General features: G+C 42.1%; 2 protein-coding genes across 2 annotated transcripts; both read left to right on the top strand.

Annotated features, from left to right (window-relative positions):
* The first annotated feature begins 4,595 nt into the window (after positions 1 to 4,595).
* crygmxl2 (crystallin, gamma MX, like 2) lies at positions 4,596 to 15,962 on the top strand. The gene is made up of 4 exons (XM_071528424.1): positions 4,596 to 4,599; positions 14,307 to 14,350; positions 14,994 to 15,236; positions 15,690 to 15,962. The coding sequence occupies exons 1-4, from the start codon at positions 4,596 to 4,598 to the stop codon at positions 15,960 to 15,962; spliced, it is 564 nt and encodes a 187-aa protein (XP_071384525.1).
* Positions 15,963 to 17,469: 1,507 nt separating this feature from the next.
* crygmx (crystallin, gamma MX) lies at positions 17,470 to 18,423 on the top strand. The gene is given in 2 exon segments (XM_071528428.1): positions 17,470 to 17,718; positions 18,148 to 18,423. Coding segments are annotated over 2 exon segments (525 nt in total).
* The last annotated feature ends 3,579 nt before the right edge of the window (positions 18,424 to 22,002 follow it).

Below are 22,002 nucleotides of genomic sequence, written 5' to 3'. Positions count from 1 at the left end.
AGAGAGAGAGAGATAATGATTAGCTTGTTTGCAAGCTCTGCTTATCCCCCAGGTGGCTGATGCAGGGGACAGTGTTCTCTCTGTACGTGTGTGTGTGCGTGTGTTTGTGTGTGTGTGTGTGTGTGCGCGCGTGCATGTGTGTGTGTGTGTGAGATAGTTTGTGAGCAAAGCTAGACGGAGAGGGGCTTACTCACAGTACTGGACCCCACAGCAGAGGAGGGCCCCCATGACCTTTTATCGAGTGTCCAATCAATAACGTGCGAGCGACCGTCCCTTTGAGTTGCAGCCCAGGCCCAGGCTTCTGAAGGCCGGTGGCCAGCAGCAAAGCAGGATGGGAAGGGGGTACACAGTGGGGCAAAAGAGTCCTTGGGGGGCCAGGAGTGGAACAGAATCAACCGCCTCATGTCATTTACTCATAATGATGTCTTCCTTTAGTTGGAAAGGGAGGGGTGGAAGGGTGGTGGGGGGGTGGTGGGGGGTGCAGTGTCCCCTCCTCCACTAGCCACCACAGATCTAGCCTTTCTCTTCCTTTGTCTGTCGGTGAAAGCATCCTCTTTGGTCTGTCACCGCGCTCAGTGATTAAGGAACAGAAACAGACCCAGGCTTTTTTCACATTAGAATCCCATTTAGTTTTATCATAGCTATCTATCTGGTCACATGTTGGGATGGAGTTGTATTTCATTGTTTCGTGAACTGTAACGTATATTCCCTTGTGGGCACAATGGGACAGATGTGCTTGTTTAATTTGTAGCATAATCTCCAAACATCGACATTACAGGATCTGGTTGTCACCGCCAAAGAGCCAGCGCTGATGGATCTGACTGTGTACCAGTGTTCATTAAACACACTCCAAACAGCCTTCAAACTGACTCCATTAGTGGCTGCCTCTTGAACAAGAGGCGGCTGAACACAATTTTTGACCATGAAATGTTCTTTAAGCACATGAACAGGACTTGAAAAGTGTTTTCTCTTTTTTTTTCTCGAAAATGCCAGTGAGGAGTCAATCACTGGATATCAAAGCGGCAGGGACACACAAGAAAATCCAGTGATAATACATGGGCTGCCCACATTCACTGAAGACTGTTAAGATGGCCATCACAGGCATCTGCGCCGACACAAAGAGCAGACACTGGCCTTTCAGCGAGCTACTAGCTGTCGCTGTGTATTATCTTGAGGCATACAACAGCAGTTTGCGTTGAATTAAGATCCAGTTTGGTATGTAGCTGTGCAGAGCGAGTCCAGAGACTCATTCAAGAGACTTGGCTGACCCGCACTGCCTACAGCAGTCAACATATGGCTCCCTGGTCTGGCTTCAACACAGTTAAAATATTGTTATACATATTGCAATTCTATATACACTGTTCTGCTGAGAATACCCACACAAAATGAGGCTGCCCTGAGTGTGGAAGGAATATATTCTGGCAGGCGGATCAGAGGGAAAGTGAGTTAAATTTACAAACAGGCAAATAAACATTTCGTGAATTACGTATTAAGCATTTAAGCAAAGCATTATCTGCGGTAGTCATTTTTCATCAGAACTGGGCTGGAGATATTTCATTCCATCGATTTGTAAAGGAAGTGTGTGTAAAAGAGAGTATGAGTCAAAAGGGGATCTGAAGGCGGACAGACAGATGGAAGGCACATGGAGGACCTAAAGATGGAGAGATCACTTTTGTTCCCTGTCAGGTTTGACCGAGGCCTTCTCTGCTCAGAGGTGACTGTTGCACTCTCTGGCGCCCTCTAACATCCCCCTGAGATCACTCCACACAACTCCACTGCCTCCGCTTTGATGCAAAAGGGGGGTTATTGTGTAAATATTTTGCTTGAGCATTTGAGCATCTTAATCTTCCATAAGGTGAACTTTGGAGTGGAGCAACATGAGGTGCTGATGTTCAGAGGAGCTCCCAGTTGTAGAAAGAAAGAGGGAGCGAAAGAGAAAGAGAAGGGAGGGAGAGGAAAAAGAAGAAGGTCTGTGTACTTGCGAGAGCGCTGGGAGCTAGAGTTCACTACGGGGGCGTAAGTGTGTCAAGAAGAGCGCTTTTCCCCCATCCGCAAGCCCCGGGCCCTCTCCACAACATTAAAAAGCATAAACAGTCAATACTGAATGTAACTCAGAGAAAGAGCAAGAGAGAGAGCGTGGAAAAAAAAAAAGAAACAAGTGCGAGAACGCAAGGGTTTTTCAAGCGTTACACAACATAGTGAGATCAGAGAAATGGAGGCTGGGCTGCAGTGTACAGTTGCAAAGCTTTCTGATGGAGGAAGGGAGGCTCTCCAAGTGAATCATTCATTGCGGGCGGCAGGGGTGTAAATATGAAGGGGAGGGTTGAAGGAGAGAGGGATCAAGGAAATGCACACCTGGTGCAAGACAGGGGTCAGATTGGCCCTGCACAAAAGGAAAAGAAAGGAAAAAGGGAATGAGTTGTTTGCCATACCTCCGTTTAGACAGCAGCAATCCTTCCATCATTTGCCTCACTTGTGCAAAGCAGGACAGAGTGGAGCAGGTTGGTACATATGGTGGTAGGTTGCCTATACCGATACACATGCTGAAAAGAGCTTTTCATGCCGATGAGAGGGAGGCTCATCTTATTAAAATAAAAAAAAAGAATGTTTCAAACGTTCAACATTTGAGACTTCCAGTTTGAGATGTGAAGGCTTGTTTATCTGTGGCACATTGTTCTTGCTCATAATCGCTCAAGAGTCTATCAGTCACTCTCTCTCACTCTCTGTCTCTCACAAGTTTTTCAAACGATCTCTCCCAAACACTCGACACCTGGCTGGCTGACTTCAGAGCTGGAATCAGCGGAGAAGTCTGTGCGTCTCTCCATCTTTTTTAATCATCCATTCAGTCACACTTCATGTGCTCAAACCTATGCATCAGGAGATCTCTTTCTTTAGACAGATCATAAGGAAGAATGGCTTACTGTAGAGCGGCTGCGTGACAACATGGTATTGGTTTTCAGCCCATGTGCAGATCATTGTTTTGTGTGTGTGTGGTCAAATACATCACAATTTATCTTCAATTTATTTGAGCAAAAAAATCTATGAACATTAACTGTATGTTTAATAAAGAAATGTTATTTCTAGGTGCAGTAGCTACCAGGTAGGACTACTGTGCAAAAAGCCTACAGTATCCTTGAAATGAAGCTATAGAGAAACTTTTAGAAAAGATAATTGCAAAGCAGCAATGTAAGCAAGCATATGGCACTATCTTTATTTTCAAGGTCCTCCAATCCTATACTGAATTTTATAAGAAGTCATGAACTAGTGTTTTCTTCAACAAACAATTCCAGCTTAAACTAAGGACATTCCAACCACATACTGCTTTTCTCCTTGAGATGATTTTCTTCTGGTTTATGGCCAAACAAAAGTTACTTCGGTGCAGAGTGCTGTTTGAGCCATTTCCCTGCCAGTGCAAGACTCCATATTTCCAACATTTGGAGGAGGGAACAATATCTATGAAAAGTGTGAAATTTGATTTCCACCCCATGGAATAGGCCGTTTCCTTCTGTTGTCAAACAGAATGACTAAACATGCTCATTCACATGCTCCCATGGTAGGGCGTTATTAATTTATTACTTCAGAGTTATCTGTGCTTTTGCACACACACACACACACACACATACACACACACGCGATTGCTTCTAGATGAATGACAATGTGATAAATTTTATTTGAATATGGCTGACATGAATTATGTAACCAGAGAGACTGGTGTCTTTGTTGCTTCCCTCTAGCTCTTCGCTTTTCCTCCAAGATAACATACAGTTGATAATTTACAGTAGAACACATTGTGAAACTATAAAGAAGGATATTGCGACAATACCCCACAGAGAACAAAACAGTGTGCTTCAGTGCAGCCCAGTTGAGTTGATCCTGAGAACTGCAGAGAAGTGGAGAGGAGAAGGTTCACATTGTGGTAACAGTGCAAGAAGGTTAGGTGGTTGACACTTTTGACACTGGAAAGTGATTTTTTGAGTTCAGCTCAGATGGTAGTGATGAGGTCTCAACAGACTGGGTTAGGCCAAAAAAAGAGAAATAAACAGAAATGAAAGGAAAAAAATGAGCACTGCACCCATGCTATCTGATGTTGATAGCTGTGGCGAGAGACTGCCTTTGAAAGGCTTGAGGAAAGTGACAATATGTTTTTTTTCCTTGTTGCTGCTCCTCAAGACGGCTAACATAAAAAACTTGTCTGATTGGTCTGAAAAGACTGTCAAATGTCAAGGAGTTATCAAACGGCAGACGTGTTTTCTTTTAAAAAGATGCTGGCAGAAGGAAAAGCCTAACCTTTCAGTGAGTGAGTGGAAGTCACTCATCCCATCATGTGCGGTACTCCACACAAGCAAAACAACTTGCTCTTTACACGGCTTACACTTTCCCCTCTGATTCAAATCTACAGTTGTTGACTTGAGTTGTTCACTGCTGAAATGACTGGATCTATAAAAAATCCTAATTCCGAGGAACGGTTTACTTGGTTTTTATTTTATTTTTTACAGTCTACAGTTGCAACATATAATTTAGCCATTTAGCAGACGCTCTTATCCAGAGCAACTTACAATTAGTGCAACAGTAAAATAAGTGAACATTCCTCAAGCATGGGTAAGTAGGCAGATAATTATAATAAAAGAGTGCCATGAAAATAAAAAGTGCCACAACATGAAACAAGAAAAGTAAAAACATATGATAGAGATGAGAGGAGAAGCTGGTTAGGGAAAATCATACATTACACAGAAAGGGAGTTTTGCGTGAATAGCAAATGGTCAAAATGATGAAAGGAATTAAAATCAAGTCATTTTGCTGTAGCTCACACATGATGGAAACACTTTAAAGAGCCTACAGCCTTCCCAGAACTCAGCCTTTAACAGACCTTTCATTCAGTTCATCGCCATCTTTTGGTCTAAAATTGGCTGAAGGTCTTTCTGTGGCACTCCACTCTCTTCGGCATCATGTTTACATCTCAATGTGGTCTTTGGAGACTTCGTGTCTCAATCATCAGCCCGGACTGACAGGGACAACTTGCTCAACACTGGAAGTACCGTTGTATTTTAGTGTTCCAATTCCTGTGGCTGATGTTGCTCAGCCAACTCCCTTCACACTGAGCAGCAGCTCGTAAGCGAACGCAGACGGGATGCCGATGTCCTTGATTTTGAATGTGGGTAAGATTTGAAGCCCTCATTTCCATCTACACCACTAAATCATTACTGCTCTATTGTACTCTTCAAACAAGCTTCCCCACAAATTTCATATGAATCTATTCTTATTCTTATTTTTTTATTTGATTCCTGAAGGAGAAAGTCTTTTTGTGCTTCCCCCCCCCCCCCCGACACAGAGAGGTCAGAGGTCAGGGAGCTGGTAGGGATTCAGTGCCGTGCTCAAAGACACTTCAGCAGGTTGACAGTTGACAGTTGAACCTAAAAATGCATCCCATAGACTCTGACACTGAATTGATTTGAATAATGTTTCTTACATCTTTCTTGAATTCTGTTTAAAGGGGCATGAAGTAATAACTTGAATCAACCTGAAAAAATACCTAATTGAGAGTAAGGTAAAGTAAAGTAATAAAGTCATATATTCACAATACACAATATAATGAGTAAGCTGGCTAAATTCTGCAGAAATATCTAGTGAAGAGATACTATATCGTGATGCACAATATCACTGCTTTGTCATTTTTTTTGGCTCGAGAAGAAAATATGTCGTGATGTCGATTGCTCGCTCGTAGCACCGTCCTCCATCTTTGAGCAGTGGAAAATGCGAGGATGGTGGGGGCTGGGGGGGGATGTTTCCAAAACAGAGTGCGGTCTGAAAAGTGAGTGTTTGAAAGCCAGAAATCTCAGCACCTGGTGAAGTAATAGTTGAGTCACTGGTATCGATCAACAACCCCATCAAACCCTCGCAGATATTTCATGGTTATTTTGTGCTCTGGGGCAGTAAAAATCTTACCTGATGCACCTTTAAATATGCTGAAAACTTGAGTCATCGTTTTCAAATAGCTCCATATCTGTATCCTGCAACCAGGTACATGTTAGGCCAGATTCAAAGTGGTCAACAGTTTCTGTTTAAAACACGGTAGATGAACAAGGCCAAAAATCTCACATCTACATTATTATTTCCAAAACAAGATGAGCGCAGAACAAACGTTGTACTTTTTTCTCTGCATTGAAGAGAGAAGATAATGAACATTAATATCTACAACCGGCTCTTTATGCAACTCTTGCTGTGCTGCCTTTGGTGTCCTGTTGAGAGGGTGTCTAAGCAGTGCACCATCAATGGCAGGGAACAAAGCCAGAGAAAATATCAAGTCTATTTCCACAGCCCACAACTGCCTGCCTGCCTTGCTCTGCCTTAAGTTTAATCTAATTTGGTCTTTATTGAGAAATGGGTAAGAGCAGTTTTGTTTTATTTATGTATGTTTTTTCCTCCTCTGCTCCCTTCCTTTGTTGCTTCTCCTCGGCTGCCTCTGACAAAAGACAGCCAGCCTGCCAAGCCCGGTGTTGCTCTGGGACGGACCTGTCAATCACTCCTGACGGCACCCTGACAACATGTACGTTAAAAATTCAAACGGGACTCAAAGGCGGCGCGTGACAGCCGAGCCTTTGAAAGTGGCTGTAGCGCTCGGCGACAGCCAGAGGAGTACGGGTGGAAAACAAACTAGAAAACAACAGTGCAGAGGGAAAAGAGAGGGAGAGTGAGAGCGAGAGAGAGAGAAAGAGAGAGAGAAAAAAAACAAAAGTTGAAAGCAAAACAGTGAAGAATGTGGGTCTTGATGATGGGAATTGGCATTAGATTCTCCCTTGGTGTATCATTGTTTTTTAATTTGGTTGAAACTCCCAGGAGTGGAGCTGTGGGTCTTCCAGGGACTCTGCTGAGGGCCCGTCCTCGCCGCAGTCCAGGGACACCGCCGCCTCTCTCCCGCTCCTCAGAGGCCTCGCTCAGATCGAGTCATGCCTCTTATGCGTCTCGCTACCTTATCCATCAACACAACTGTGCACGAATGTTAATAACATTCTTGATTCCATCTCGCATACCTTCGCTTCATGGTCGTACAATTAATTCCCAGTAGAAATGGAAACCACCACTTGCCACCGAGATAAGTCTTTTCTGTAGAATTCATAAATGCAAGATGTGAGGTTTTCAATACAGATGGGGGAGAAAATGGACAACTCAATTTAGATTCTTGCTCTGCTGTCCTGAATGAGGCAGGATGAAATCATTTCAAAATGTCTGTGTGTCTGGAAACCTTTGCCTGCACGAGGATGAATGGCATATGGCGTGCAATGTGCTCACATGGGCTTGAGGACGTACTTTCAAATGATCACCCCCACAACACATAGACGCAGACCACCAGCACCACCGCCACCTCCTCTTACACTGGCTAAATGAATAGTGTAAATGGTCGACTACACAAAGGCCCGCACTGTGCCAGACCCTATGGGAGAACTGCCATCTCTGCAGTCCTGCAGTTTGTGCACTGATCTTTCAATCAGCATCCACATCTGCAGTTCAAAAACACACACTGGGTTGAAACTGGTACAAAGCTAACTGTCCATTGTCTGTCTGTGACTTTGTTTGACCATGCTGTGTGCGGGTGTGTGTATGTCCATGTGTCTTTGTAGTTCACTTTAAGCTTGTTTGAAAGCTGTTACAGAAACTATTCTAACACTGCAGTGTGTGTGCGGCCAATGTGTGTGTCAGTTCTACAAACAAGTGGACAAGCAGCATGTGTATTTGGAAGAAACACGGTGTTTGCTACAGCCTGGGACACAGGTCATCTCCGCCCGTCAGTGATTGGTTTACTACCTCTCCCCTGGCAAAACTATGTCTGAGCACCGATAGGCTTCGGTACAGACAGGAGCCGTGGAACTGGCACACACACAGATCTGCAGCACGTGTCCCATCTAGCCCAGATGAACGCGTGCCCATGTCTATCTCATGCCTATATACATGTGTGCCCAATCTTACTTACAAATGTATACATGCAGGCAAACAAACACACACATACAACCGGCTGGAGAGAGATGGCTGAAGTAGCAAGTACTTATAACAGCCATTCTGCAGACGGCCAATGCTTTGGCTTCTAGTGCCCTCTAGTGCTTGGAACGACTCATTTTGGCAAATTAACTGGGATATCTAACTGGCCAACTGTGAAGACAAACTGAAATGAGTGCTATTGAAATGTGCTAAATTGCCCAACTTCTGAACAAAAATTAGTGGCAAATGTTTAATGATGATAATCCTGTATCAATAAATCAGTCACCTAAATGTGGCTATTCCCTTATAAATCCTAAGGCAACGTCCGATGTTGATAATGGTAAAGGGCAGAGGAAGGCAGGCTCTTATTGCAGAGAATGTTGAATTCATTCTCATAAAAGAGATCTGAGGCAATAACATTAAAAACATTCAAATGATGAAACATCAGTGTCTAGCCCAAATTATGCTATCTGCATTTCTGCAATTCTAAAAATCAAAGTCTAGATTCCAACCATCTAAATCTTAATACAGTGCATACTTGTGCTATTTTTTTCTATGGTTTTCTCCATGTTTAGTTCAACATTCTTTCTCCAAATTTTAGAATTAATAATAATTAATTTTAAACTAATAGTTGTCTAAATCAAGGCTATAATCAAAAGAATGATCCAATGTATGTGAAAATGTCAGAATTCTACCTTCAATTTTTACAACATAAAAAGTTCTTTTTTATTAACGTTCAGAAGCTAATTTCAAATACTATTACCAGCATGTCTTATCTGTAGAGTTCTATCAAATTGCTTTACAATAAGATCAATCAAACTAATTAGCATAAAGACATAGCTTTTATTTTACATGCAGCCCGTCTCAAAAAAGGGCTGTGATAAGACTTTTCTTAGTCCGCCTTGCCACGTCTAGAATATCACTATAATATTGTCTAAAAACATTTTTATTTTATTCTTAAGGACTTAAGCACAGCTGCAACACAAGAAACTTCCAGGAAATTCAAAAAATAAATAAACTACTTCTTTGTAAATTTAGTCTGTTGCACAGACAATACTATATCTAAATCTGACCACCACATGAAGCCAAAATACTCTCTGAACTTATTTTCTAGAAAACATTGAAACTGAATCTCTTGTGGATTTCTCTTGTGGAGTCGAAACGTGTAAATGGTGTTATAAAAAATGCAGGCCAAATAAAACTGGTTGATTACTTTAACATTTTGTTTTGACTGGGTCTTATGGGAAAGAGATCTAAGACCTCTATTATTTTTAACTGTGTGCTCATAAGCACCCGAGCGTGTCTGGACGAAAAATGCATGCCGTTATTATGCTCTCTGTTGTGTATTATTAATGTGGTGCACAGCAAAGGGCTTTGAAAAACTCAAAATCCAAAGTAACATTATCAAGGTGCTATGCACTACAAAGGAAGTGCTTATTTTTTGCGTAAAATGTGACTTGTTTCATTCACGTAGTTCACACTTTATTTTTGTCCTCCATGTGTTTATCCCTTCAAATGACTCCAGTCCCTTCAATCCAACATATCCATTGTAAATAATTTTGTCTAGAAAACATTTTTATTTTATGTCACATCGAGGAATATTTTCCCCCAGTGAGACTGAGTCGTTCAATCTTTTAAAGAACTGCTTAAAACAAACTGTCTTTAATATCTGAAGGCCTCCGTCTTATTACAGAATTAATAAAAAAATCAAACAGAAATCCATTCTGAAATGAAAAATCAAAAATGATCAACTACTCAAGTGACAGCATAGATATAAAATCTTGACAGATGTCGTAAAAATGTAGCCAAGTCAAAACGTAACCTAACATATTTAGGGCCGCTAAGGTCACTGCCTTTGAGCAACTGCATATATTCCATGTGAGGATATTAATATAGTTTTATGCATTGCTTAATTTAGTATAATAAGGATGGGTTTCTTGTAAATCATATGCGTGCATTTGTGTGCGCGTGTGTGTGAGAGCAGCAGAGGTGGGATTTGAGAGGCACCTCAAAGCTATGATTATCCTGAGTGTCTCTGCCCAATAATGTTACCTGCTGGGACAGCAGCACAGCTCCTCTAAATAAATTGCAAGTGGCCTTGGGCAATAAGAAGAGCCCTCCTTTGATCTGCCTGACTGCCAACGAGGAAAATGTGCAGTCAGTCAATCAAGCTCTTAAGGCTTTGCAACAATGGAGCCGACCCCAGTTTATTATTTATTTTTTAAATTGATGTATTTCATTATCACAAGGTGTCTACTTGCAGGGTTGGGTGGAGGGGGTTGGTGGGGGCAACATGATCAATAATTGATATGCGGTGCGAAAAAGCTGATTTGCTGCCTCTCCTCTGGTGCACTTGTCACTAGCTGTTGTCAGAACACATTTGCTTTGATGACAAATTTGAGGAAGTGAATAACGGCATCACATCTGATTACAAATTTAGTGAGTGGTGAAAGGCAGGGGCCCCTTCTCGCTGAGGCTCTGTTTGTTCAGGATGCTCTGGAGGAACGACTACTAGACTCTGAGGTGAGCTATAGTCTTGTAAGCAGAGAGATAAGAGAGGGTTGAACTTTTTTGTCATGTGTCAGTAAACAACGTGACTTGTTTGAAAGGCACCTGGATCACAGGGTGAAAAGTTGCTCTTTAAACCTTTAAAGCTTTGGGGCATGGGAGACACGCCACGTCAAAACAGAGTGTGGAGATGAGGAGCGAGAGTAACTAACAGCCATTACTCCCCCAGGTACTGTATGTCTGCTTGGAGAGGAAGGAGTTGGCCTGCTTTTCACGGAGTTTAGGTCATGCTGCATGGTGGAGCATCTCAAAATGTTTTAGTGAAATAAAGGCAGATCCTTTAATGATTCTGAAATTACAGATTACCTGAAAGATAGCCAGTACTATCTGCTGCACCTTGAAGAAAGTCCATCTTAAACCAGAATTAGGTTTGTTATTCCAATACACTAGATAGTTAAATCTAACAAAAACGATCCTCTCTTAAAGACAGAAAAGGGAGAACCAAGATTTAAATCTATGATGTCAAGAAGCACAGCTTGGTGCTGCTCCAGTGAATGAGAGACCAAACTGTGGCAATACTAAGGAGGATTTTTTTTAGGGATATGGACATGCTTTCTGTTGCAGAACTGTACACTATGAAATAAAAGCTCATTGGAGTGTAAAAACTCTTGCATTCGCTGTCAGTGGAGCAGCTCGGTAAATCACCTCTTTAAAACATCACAGATTAGAATCTTAGTTGTTTTCTAGTTTTGGAAGAGAGGTCTTCATATCCACTATAGCTTCCACTGAATTGTACTTTGGGGTGGATGTTTCCTTCATGGCTGCATGTTAATGATCTCCAGTTCATCAGAATCTAAATATTCAAAAGAGCAAACCTTCATAACATGTGATTTCAATGCTGAAAGTAGTTCTTAATTAGCCTAAATGTTTTTTAATTACATGTAGGGGAGTCGAGATTTAGCACAAACTTTTAAACTAAATCCTGGTGGAGAATAGTTCAGCGCAAAATCTCAGAATGGGAAACAAACAACATATCAACAACTCAACATAATTGACAGCTGCATCCATTTGCTCAGTCCAGGCCCCCTCCTCCTCCTCTCCCACTCTGTTCTTCCAACACCATTTCCTCTTTTAATTATCCCCCAGCAAAAAGATGGAGCACATCAGACGCATCGCGGTAAATCCTGGCCCTGGCACAAGCTCATAGTGGCTCCTGCGTCTGGCAATCCCGATAGAGCCGGAGCGCTGGCAGTGACAAGAGAGGGAGGATGCCTGGAGATTTTCTGACAGAAAGAATGGAGAGGATGATCTCTCAGCAAAAGAGAGGTCCTCGCTCTACTCCCGGCGTGGGAGGCTTTTGGCGACTGCTGTCCGATCATACCACATTTTCAACACCAGATTAGCCGGTTCTCAGGAGCAGAACTCACATAGACCCCTTGTTTACACCTCAGTACCATAGTGTTTTTGTAATGATTGTTCAGAAAAGGACCACATTGGAGGCACTGCAAGCAGGGCTGCTCTCCTATCTCTCCCTACAATATTTTCGGGATGAGACTTATTGTATATAACAGGGTCGAAGAGACCATGGTTTGGAGTAAGGGGACATGAAGCATGATTTGTTTTGAATTGGAAGATGTCTCTTCTGACCTGAAATTTGTTTTACTGGGTGAACTGCACATTCGCATTCTAATTAGGTATCAACTACACGAATGGCTTTTTCTTTTGGAAGCCTGGTAGATGAAAAAGGTTGTGAGTTAACTAGTGCTGGGTTGCTGTCTGTCAAAGTTTCTCCTCTCTCTGTGGGGTGTACATCAATCGCAGAGGTCCCTAACTGACTGTCATTCTGCGGGCTAATAGTGTCGTCATCTCCCAAGCGATTACACAGATTGCACAATGAGATCCTCGGACACAATGGAGCTGCAAATGCAGCCCCCCACTCTGTTCCCTTCTCCTTTCCTTTTCTTCCATCATTCTGAGATGAAGAGTGGAATGCTCCGCAGCGGGTAGCTTTCTTCTCCTCCGGGGGGAACCGAGAAAGCAGGCAAGGGCCTCTGTGATGTTGCTTTCCCTTCAGGGTGGGGAGGAGATGTCTTGTAGCACTGCTAAAGATGATCATTTGAGAGCCTGTGAAACAAGGTTCCCCTCTGGAAACCACAGAGACACGGAGAGAGTCGAGGTCTTGACTAATGAGTTAAGGTTAGAGAATGTTCCTCAGTGATGAAAATGGGAACAATGACAATGATGGTAGTGGCAATCTTTTTATATACATATATATATATATTTTAGATATTGTATTGGACCACAGAGAGGTCAGAGGTCAGGGTCAGTGACAGAACAGTAACCCTGGAGCTGGTACAGTCTCTCTCTCATTATGCCACCCTGCTGTTCTCCTTACATCAAGAATGAGCAAATAGATAATATATTTAGCAATCATGATGGAAGAAATAATGAATCTATGAATGAGTATATGAAGAAAATCTAAATATTTGTTTCTTATATTGTATGTTCTGATAAAACCTTTCCTTTTGGAGAAAATATTTGCTTCAGAAATTCACCAAACAAAACTACGTCCCATCTGATAATCTGCTACAATTACACTGCACAGTGTGATGAAAGGATATCAATGATCTACTTATGTCATAGAAAAAGAGTGCAGCTTCAAACATGAAACCTATTGAAGCCTATGAGAGTTTCAAGGCGATGAGTGATCAAAGAAGCAAAAGCTTATCAACGTGGTTCCTTAACACTGGAACAGAGTCACATATGGCTCTGGATATACTACCACGGTAGCAGCTTTTTTGCCCGGGAACATAATGGCTATTGTGTTTGCTGAAAACATTTGCCTTTTCACAGAGTTGAAGCTGCAAAAAACACACACACAAAGTGGAGAGCGGGGGCATGAGCTCTTTATCCTGATGAAAGGCTAAAGGATGAGACTGACCTTTCTGGCATCAGCTGGGCTTTGGGAACACAACACATGGGGGCAACTCTTTCTGGCCTTTTCCCCTTCAGCTCTGGGCTATGCTTACCAGCCAAAGACTCAAGTCCAAACAACTATCACTTCATACACAGACTCAAGCACACATATGCCCCCAACCCCCCTTTCATATAAAATACACACACACAAACACAAACACACACACACACACACACACACAAACGCTGAGCAGTGCCGTCTGTACATCTGCACACAGAACAGTCCCGTCTGGCATCATAGTACAACTGCAGGCTATGGAAGCAAAAAGAGACAACAGATCACTGTAGATTACATCAACACAAGAGGTTCATTCAATCTATGGTATCAGCATCACTTACCCCAACAGGACTTCATACAATAATGATATTGTGACCTGTATCAATCAGGCAATGCACCAATCCAAACTCAATTAAACCGCGAATGAATGAAATTATATTACAATTGTGCAACCAACCAAGATATATCTAAATGAAAATCATGACGTAGTTAAGTACTAGTTTGCAGAGAGTGCCTCCCAAAAAAATGACCTAACCCACAGTGAACATGAAAAGCTTTGTTTTTGGGGGCCACATACCTAAAGGGCCTTTGTCTGATATTTCAAAAGGCTGCATCAACAGGTCATGGCTGAACAAGGGTCTGTGGCGTCCATAGAATAGAATGGCCACTTGTATGGGGTTGATTGTGGGGGCGGGGGGCAATTCTATAGGTAAACTCTAGCAATTCGGAAATAAGTTGCCCATGACAAAGGGAACTGCGTTGACGTCTGAAAAGGTAAAGAGTAGTAGTCCCTGACGTGTCAGAGGCCTCGTTGTCAGTGACACAGTATAAAAGCCCCTGTAAGTGCATCTAGAGCTACGGTGCGCAAACATCCCCAGTCCTCCAACCATGGGAAAGGTATGAGCTCACACGCATTACAGCTACAGCTTTGACGATGGGGTTAGGAGGAAAACTGAACGATTTGGGAATATGGGTTGAATATTGCAACAGGCAAAGTAAATGCAGCAGAGGGGAAAAGAGCTTGCAGAACTACTCAGTCTAGTTACATTTTTAGTTTTAGAGAAAACAGATTGGATTGGCAGCTGTTGAGCAGGTCTTATGTTTGAGGCAAAAAAATCCACACCTATAGGCACTCATGGGGAAAATTTGTCTCTGGGGTTCAACAATGAAATGGTATCCAAATGTGATACAGATTCATTGTATTTGTATGACCGCAACAATTACCTGGTTCCTTCCATTTGAGAAATTGTCATCCTGCCAGATTGATTGGCCAAACATGCAGTGTGATCTGCTTCAAATAAAAGTCAGCTGAAACACAACAAATACTCCTGCAATTGCCTTTATTTTCATCTGTCAAACACAGAAGATTGTATACGAGTGTAGAGCAGACCAGCTAGACTTGCACACATGAAGGACTCACGCATTTCAGCTTGTTCAAGGGAGAGCAGTGTCCCCTACAGTCCATTCATGAGTATCGCAACCAGTCAATCTACTAAAACTAACCTGAGTGACACATGCCTCTCTCTCCTCTCAATTCAAGATTATCTTCTACGAAGGCCGCAACTTCCAGGGCCGCCACTGGGAGTGCAACAGTGACTGCATGGACACCTTCAGGCACTTCAACTGCTGCAACTCCATCCGTGTCAGCGGCGGTCACTGGGTGGCCTACGAGAAGCCTTACTACATGGGATACCAGTACATCCTGGGTCAGGGCGAGTACCCCGACTACAACTGCTGGATGGGCTTCAACAACTGCGTCCGCTCCTGCCAGATGTACCCCCCTGTAAGTCAATCAAACAGACAGATAGGACTGGTAATCCCCCACCCCCCACCCCTCTCCTTGTACATCAAATGCTGCTTTAGAAATGGATGTCAATCACCGGCCTTTTGATGTCATTTATAGATACCCAGGCAGGTCAAAGCATAAAAGTCTCTGCTGCAAGGTCCACAAGGAGACCCAGTCATCCTTTAAAAGGAATATGATACACCCCCCATAAGACTTGGTGTCTTCATTCTCATTCTGTTAGTCACATTGAGTGTTTCTGGCAGTTAGGAAGAAAAAAAATCGAATTATGTCATGATCCAAAAGAGCTGTTACTCAAAATCTTATGTGTAGCTACTTACTTAAAGCAACCAAACTGCTTATTTAAATTACTACTACAGGGACTCTCTGGGGTTCAAACACCAACCAAAATAGCATAATAATCATGTTCCAATCTCTCTCACACACACACAGTACAGAGGATCCTACAGGATGAGGATCTTCAACAGGCCTGACATGATGGGAAACATGATGGAGTTCATGGATGACTGCCCCAACGTGTACGAGCGCTTCCATTACCGTGACATTTTCTCCTGCAACATCATGGAGGGTTACTGGATCTTCTATGAGCACCCCAACTACAGGGGACGCCAGTACTTCCTGCGCCCTGGAGAGTACAGGGCCTGTGGCGACTGGGGCTGCCACAACCCCATGGTGGGCTCCTTCAGGAGGATGAGGATGATGTAAATTTCACCCCTTTGCTGCTCAGATTAAGATTAAACACTTGTTTTTTCAATAACTATGTTCTTTGTGGTCTTATTCAAGCTCTAATTTTTTGAATCAATGCAACATGGAAACATTCAAAGTTGGGAGTACAATAATACTCTGGTGGCTGCAGTTGGTCATCTGCTGCCTGCACAGTTCATAGCATCAACCCATAAAAAGCCTATTGTTGCTATGTGAGTGATCTTTGTCTACAGAATAACCTAGATTTACCTATTTTAGAATAACCTAGCCCAACCTAATTTCTTTGCTCCCCTGCCTAACCTCACAGAGTCTAAATATATGTTTCTGGCATTCATGCCAATAAAGGCAGATGTTGCAACTCTTATTGTAGCCCTTTGAGAAAGTGCAGTTGTACAGTATTTTCCATAGACAGAGAGCTTTGACAGAGACAAAGCAGCTGCTGCTGCTCACCAGTCCTATAGTGTTATGCAGTCTATAGAGCGTATTGTGCTGACACGACAAAGCTTTGTGTCACGTTTGCAAAGCCCTGATCCCTGCAGGGTCTATAAAGAGGTCTGGTACAGCCCAGTGTCTGGTCCGGTCTGAACCTAACACAGTCACAATGGTCAAGGTAAGCATACAATTTAAAAAATATGGTAACAGTTGGTAACCATAGGGTCTGCATCTGTAAATGCTCTATACAGTCTCAAATAATTAAAAAACATTACAATTTCTTTTAGCAAGACTGATGTTAGTCTTATTCTCTATACACTTGGTAACCAAATGTAATCCAACTAATTAATTTAGTAGTGATCTTCTCAGATACTTCATGCGAAGAACAGTGAAGTTAGTGTGTGGGCCTGAGGGGAAATAAGTTTTTAAACTGGTGGTGAATTGAGAAATACTGCAGACACACTCAAATAGAATTCCTATTTGTAATATAAAATGGCAAAGACCTTCATTGGGAATGAAATGCTAGACATTGCAATGAATCTGGTAAAAACTTAAATTTGAATTTGAATTAAAAAAAATTAAACAATATGTCAAATAAAAGACACAAAATAAGTTATAGAGTACCTACCTCTTCTTTTGAGGACAGTGAAACTTGCAGTCATTCAGCTGAGCTTGGAGTCTTTAGTCCTGTGAAAATAGGCGAACAAATTTTGGGCATGGCTAATGTTTCCTCTCCATTTAAATATACCACACGTTACATTTCATGCCATTATGCTTCATGGCAATAAAAGTATACATAATATTAAAAGTGTCACACAATTATCCTATGTTAGCTAATGTTAACATGCAAACTTGGCTGGGACTATGAAAACATATGGCTGTTGTACAGATTTAAGTCATACAAATTTAACAAAGAATTTAAATTAATTGTATAGGCTAAGATATTGCAGTTCTTATCTTCTAGAAATGAATTGTGATTGCAGTGTGTGAACAGCTAAGGGGCAGTTAACTAATCACACAGTTAGTCTGTCTTTTGTGTGGCTGTGTGGTAATAACATGTCTGCACATCTCTCATATGTAGATTATCTTCTACGAAGACAAGAACTTCCAGGGCCGCCATTATGAGTGCAGCAGCGACTGTGCTGAGATGCAAAGCCACTTCAGCCGCTGTAACTCCATAAGGGTGGAGAGTGGCTGTTGGGTGGCCTACGAGAAGCCCAATTATGGCGGCTACCAGTACATGCTGCTCAAGGGCGAATACCCCGACTACCAGCGCTGGGCTGGCTTCAATGACTGTATCCGCTCCTGCCGTATGGTGCCTCCTGTGAGTGTTAACATGACCTACCATGTTTGCAGTATTGCTCCCCCTAGAGATTATTTTGTAGCAGTGGCAGTTTAGGATCATTTTAGTTCTCAGGCCTAGTCCTACTGCTCTCACCAGTCTGTGCCATTTAAAATGTCTCTCTTTGGTGTTTTTTCCACTTTTTTACCCATAAAAAAGTTCACATTTTCCCCTTTTTACCCATAACTGCAGTACAAAAAAACATACATATCACAAAAAATAAAATCCTAGACTGGAACATTAAATCCAGACAGATTCAGTACAGGAGCAAAAAACAAGCGGGTTCTCCACCTCCTTATGCCATATTGCCATTATTCTACTTGTATATTATTATACTTGAATGTAGTGCTACAAAGTTTATCAAATGTTTACTTCATCTCACATTCTCAACCTTCATCCTTTCTTCCCCAGTACCATGGAAACTACAGGATGAAGATCTTTGAGCGTTCCGACTTTGGGGGCCAGAACATGGAGCTTATGGAGGACTGCCCAGACCTGAATGAGCGTTTCCACACCCGTGACATCTCCTCTCTCAACGTCATGGAGGGCTACTGGATCCTCCATGAACACCCCCACTACAGGGGACGCCAGTACTTCCTGCGTCCCGGCGAGTACAGGAGGCACAGCGAGTGGGGAAGCACCAGCCCCACATTCGGCTCCCTGAGGCGTGTCACTGAGGTCAACTGATGCCCCCTCTCTTTTTTTTACCCTCATAGACCCCCACTATGAAGCTTTCTACCCTTTAGCTCCCTTAATGCCAGTGCTGTTTCAGTGTGGTCTCAACACTGTGGTGTCCAAACCTGAAATCACACATTCTAATGATGGGGGTTTTGGGGCGTCTGATGTTGGGTTTTGGTTTTGTTGGGTTGCTTTGCATTGTTGGGTAAAGTTCTTCCCCGACTCAGTGCTTAAGCGATGCTCACAGTAAATAGTGATCGCTTTTGCTTTGGTCGTCTCACAGCAGAATGGTGTGCTTCGCCGGTCCCCAATCTCCTGTCCTATTGGAATCACAATAAACGAAAACTCAATGAAAGTCAACTAAAAGGAGCCTTTGTTATTTTTCTATTGACTACTAAAGCTGTCACTATCAAAAGGTCAGGGGGATATGGCTTGTCAAATCTGAAGGATTTTTGCTCTTTAGTATGGCGATTGAACTTTAGTCACATCGGGCCACAGAGTCAGATGTAGAAGCAAAACCACTAAGGTCCTAGCAAGACCAAGAGTTTCTACAGTCTGCCGTGACATCGTCATCCCCAATACACAAAGCAAAATTATCAAGGAAACAGAAGCTTATTCTTTGAAGTTAGTTATTAAAGAACAAAAAAAGGGTATCTGAGGATGGGCATGTAGGAGTCTTTATGAGATCACATGGTACAGAGTGAGCGCTTTGGGTCCATGAAAGACGCCCATATTAGATCCACATCACAGGGCCAGTGCCAACTCAAAGAGTTGGAGTCAAAGTGGCCTGGTACTAGCCCCGAGCATCAAGCTCTCTCAGAACAAAAAACAAAACCCAGTCCACATCCCTGCTCATGCATTTTTCATCAGCCCAAGATACTGAACCCTTTCAGAAATAAATATCAATTATTGAAATTGTTAATTAGACGCTGCGTAATTGGCGAAGATACACATGAATAAATAACTTTGACCATTAATTATTGATTCAAAAAAATTTGAAGCCCAGCAGGGAGTACGTTTGAGAGTCTCTTAAGATCAAGCACAACAAGAAATATGAGTTTTGGCCTTGAGTAATGTCCAATTAAAGGACTGTCGGCTTTGCTGTACAAGTCCAGTGATTTGCCCTCAGTCCTCTTATATCCGTGGACAACAATACCCAGCAGACGGCGGAGCATCAACAGGGTGCAACATGGGATCTGATCTGCTGGGGGCAATGCCAGATAAGAGATGAGAGGAAACTCACAGGCTGCCTGGCCTCAGTCATAAGTGGAAGTTAATCTAGGGTCATGAAGGGCCAGCGATTTCAAATACCAGCCAAACACAGCAAGTATGCATTTCAGAGGTGCACAGGAGTACAGAAAACAGCATTTAAGGTCCATGGCCATACTGTGTGTTAAATGGTTATGGTTATGACCTTGCAAACTGTGTTTACATAAAAAAACAGCAAAGGCAATCTACTGTAGACCTGAAAGCTATGCAAACAACTTTGCTTGAACATACAGTATATCCTTGCTGCAAACTCTACTGAGCTCTGCTGAATTCTCTACTTATATTACAAATGATTATCATTGAAATTTGTCCATGGTTCAGTTAGCTTTTGCCCCTTATAGGAGGCATGAAATTGGGATAGAAGACAAGGACAGAACTGAGGTGCTCAAAGACAAAATGGCAACATGTTCCCCACTGGTATGGGCCAGGAGTCTAAGACATATTCAGTTGTTCATATTCAATTCTTTCAAAAGTTCAAAGGGGAAATTTACTAACCCGTGTTTTTCAACTGGTGGATCGGGATGAAAAAGTGGATCATGAGACACACTAAAAGGGTTGTGAACAAAGGAGACCTTAACTGGGGAAATTTGTATTATCTTATATACAGTATATGGTCATGACTGATGGCTAAGGAACAGTCTGTCCTAATGCAACACCAGTTAAGAGTTACTGGACTCTAAAGTAAAACAGATGAAATGAAGACTGGATCCTGGCAATGGAAGCCTACCATTAAACAACAAAACACTCCTCAGTGTCCTGCTACTTCTCAAGTAGAAGATAGGTGTTACTGCAACTTTTGGGCATACGTAATTACACCTGAATAACAGAAGTGTAACTGTAGCAAACATCTGTATTATATTAGAATACCGTTCTATAGTTCGAATTATAAGTACACCAAGCATCAAACAGGCAAACACTCAATGTCCCTGGATCGCTCCTTCTCTACCTCAAGTCATTTAGATGATATTTTCAATCGCTTCACACATAAAAAGGACAAAAGAGTGAGATCCGAGTTTTGTCTCCCTCTTCATCTCTGAACCCTTTGGACTTGGTGATGGGAAGCTGATTGAAGGGTAAGTAGTGCGTTTTGGAGAATGAATTCTTTAGATGATAGAAGAGAGAAAGAAAAGAAAGAGAGAGAGAAAGAGAGAAACCCAGAACATAAGCCTGTGATTCCATTATTAGTCTCAGTTCTCCTTCTCCCTCTTTTCATTTCTGATGGCTGGATAATTAAACCTCTATAGTATTGTCTTCCATCTTCCTTGCCCCACTTCCAGCAATGCGAATTCCCCTATGGGCAACTTTAAAAAGGCCCTTTTTTAGACATCTGTTTTTCAGATCAGTACGAGTTCTTTTCCCATTAATTTGTGTTCTTTGTGGAAGTAGAAAGACTAGTGCCAGGACAGAAACGAACATACGTGTAAAAATCCTCAGCATTTCAAATGCAAAAATCAAAGGAAGTAAGAAAAATATCCAAATATTCTTTTTCAACAATCTTTTTTTATTCTACAATACAGCTATTAAATAACCCGAACCAATGCTTAAGTGTGCATTGCAAGACATCAGATAGAGGCTCACAGGCTGGAATGTTACAGCGCTTAATTTAAAGGCAGTCGTGTTCTCCCCTCAAGCTTGAAGGAGGCAGCTTGTCAATTACTGTTCCTGCTCTGACAGAAGCTTTGGGCACCAGAAAGAACAAGCAGGAAAGAAGCAAAGCATGGAAAAATGAGCACAACTTGTAAAAAAAACAAATTGTAAATAAAATGGATGCATACGTGTTAAGTTTAAGTTATATTACTATATAACAAATCTGGTACATTTATGATACTTCTGTATCATATGGCTGTCTGATACCAGACACTGTAATCCAGCTATTAGATGTTCATACAGTAAACCTTTCAAAACTACATCGGTCACACACAAGGATTGGGTTAAGCTAAAACAATTCAATTCAGAAAATTTGCCAAAGTAGGCCAAGGTCTGAAATTATCTAGACCAGTGTCTCATCTGATCACCATGCCTGTTCATTCAGAAATGCACAACAGACCACTCAAATTGGAATTACAGCGGGAAAAAAAAAGACTTGAATGCACTTGTGCACTTACAAACAATATGAAATAAAACTTTCTGTGTGATGAATCAACGTCATCAACTAAAAATCAGAATGGGCCTTCAATTATATAACACACAAGATGATAACATGAACCTGATTGCTCCTTATGGGGAAATTGGGTCATTGCAGCAGCAAAAGAATAGGATATAGATCGCAATACAATTAATAGAAAATACTGAAGATTAAAAGATACAACATCCTCATTG

The sequence above is a fragment of the Centroberyx affinis genome, unplaced genomic scaffold (genome assembly GCF_046629955.1).
Source record: "Centroberyx affinis isolate AG114_WGS23_722 - 3 ecotype Tasmania unplaced genomic scaffold, CSIRO-AGI_Caff_v1 ptg001673l_1, whole genome shotgun sequence".
Lineage (NCBI taxonomy): Eukaryota > Metazoa > Chordata > Actinopteri > Beryciformes > Berycidae > Centroberyx > Centroberyx affinis.
This window is presented reverse-complemented; position numbering and strand designations above follow the sequence as displayed.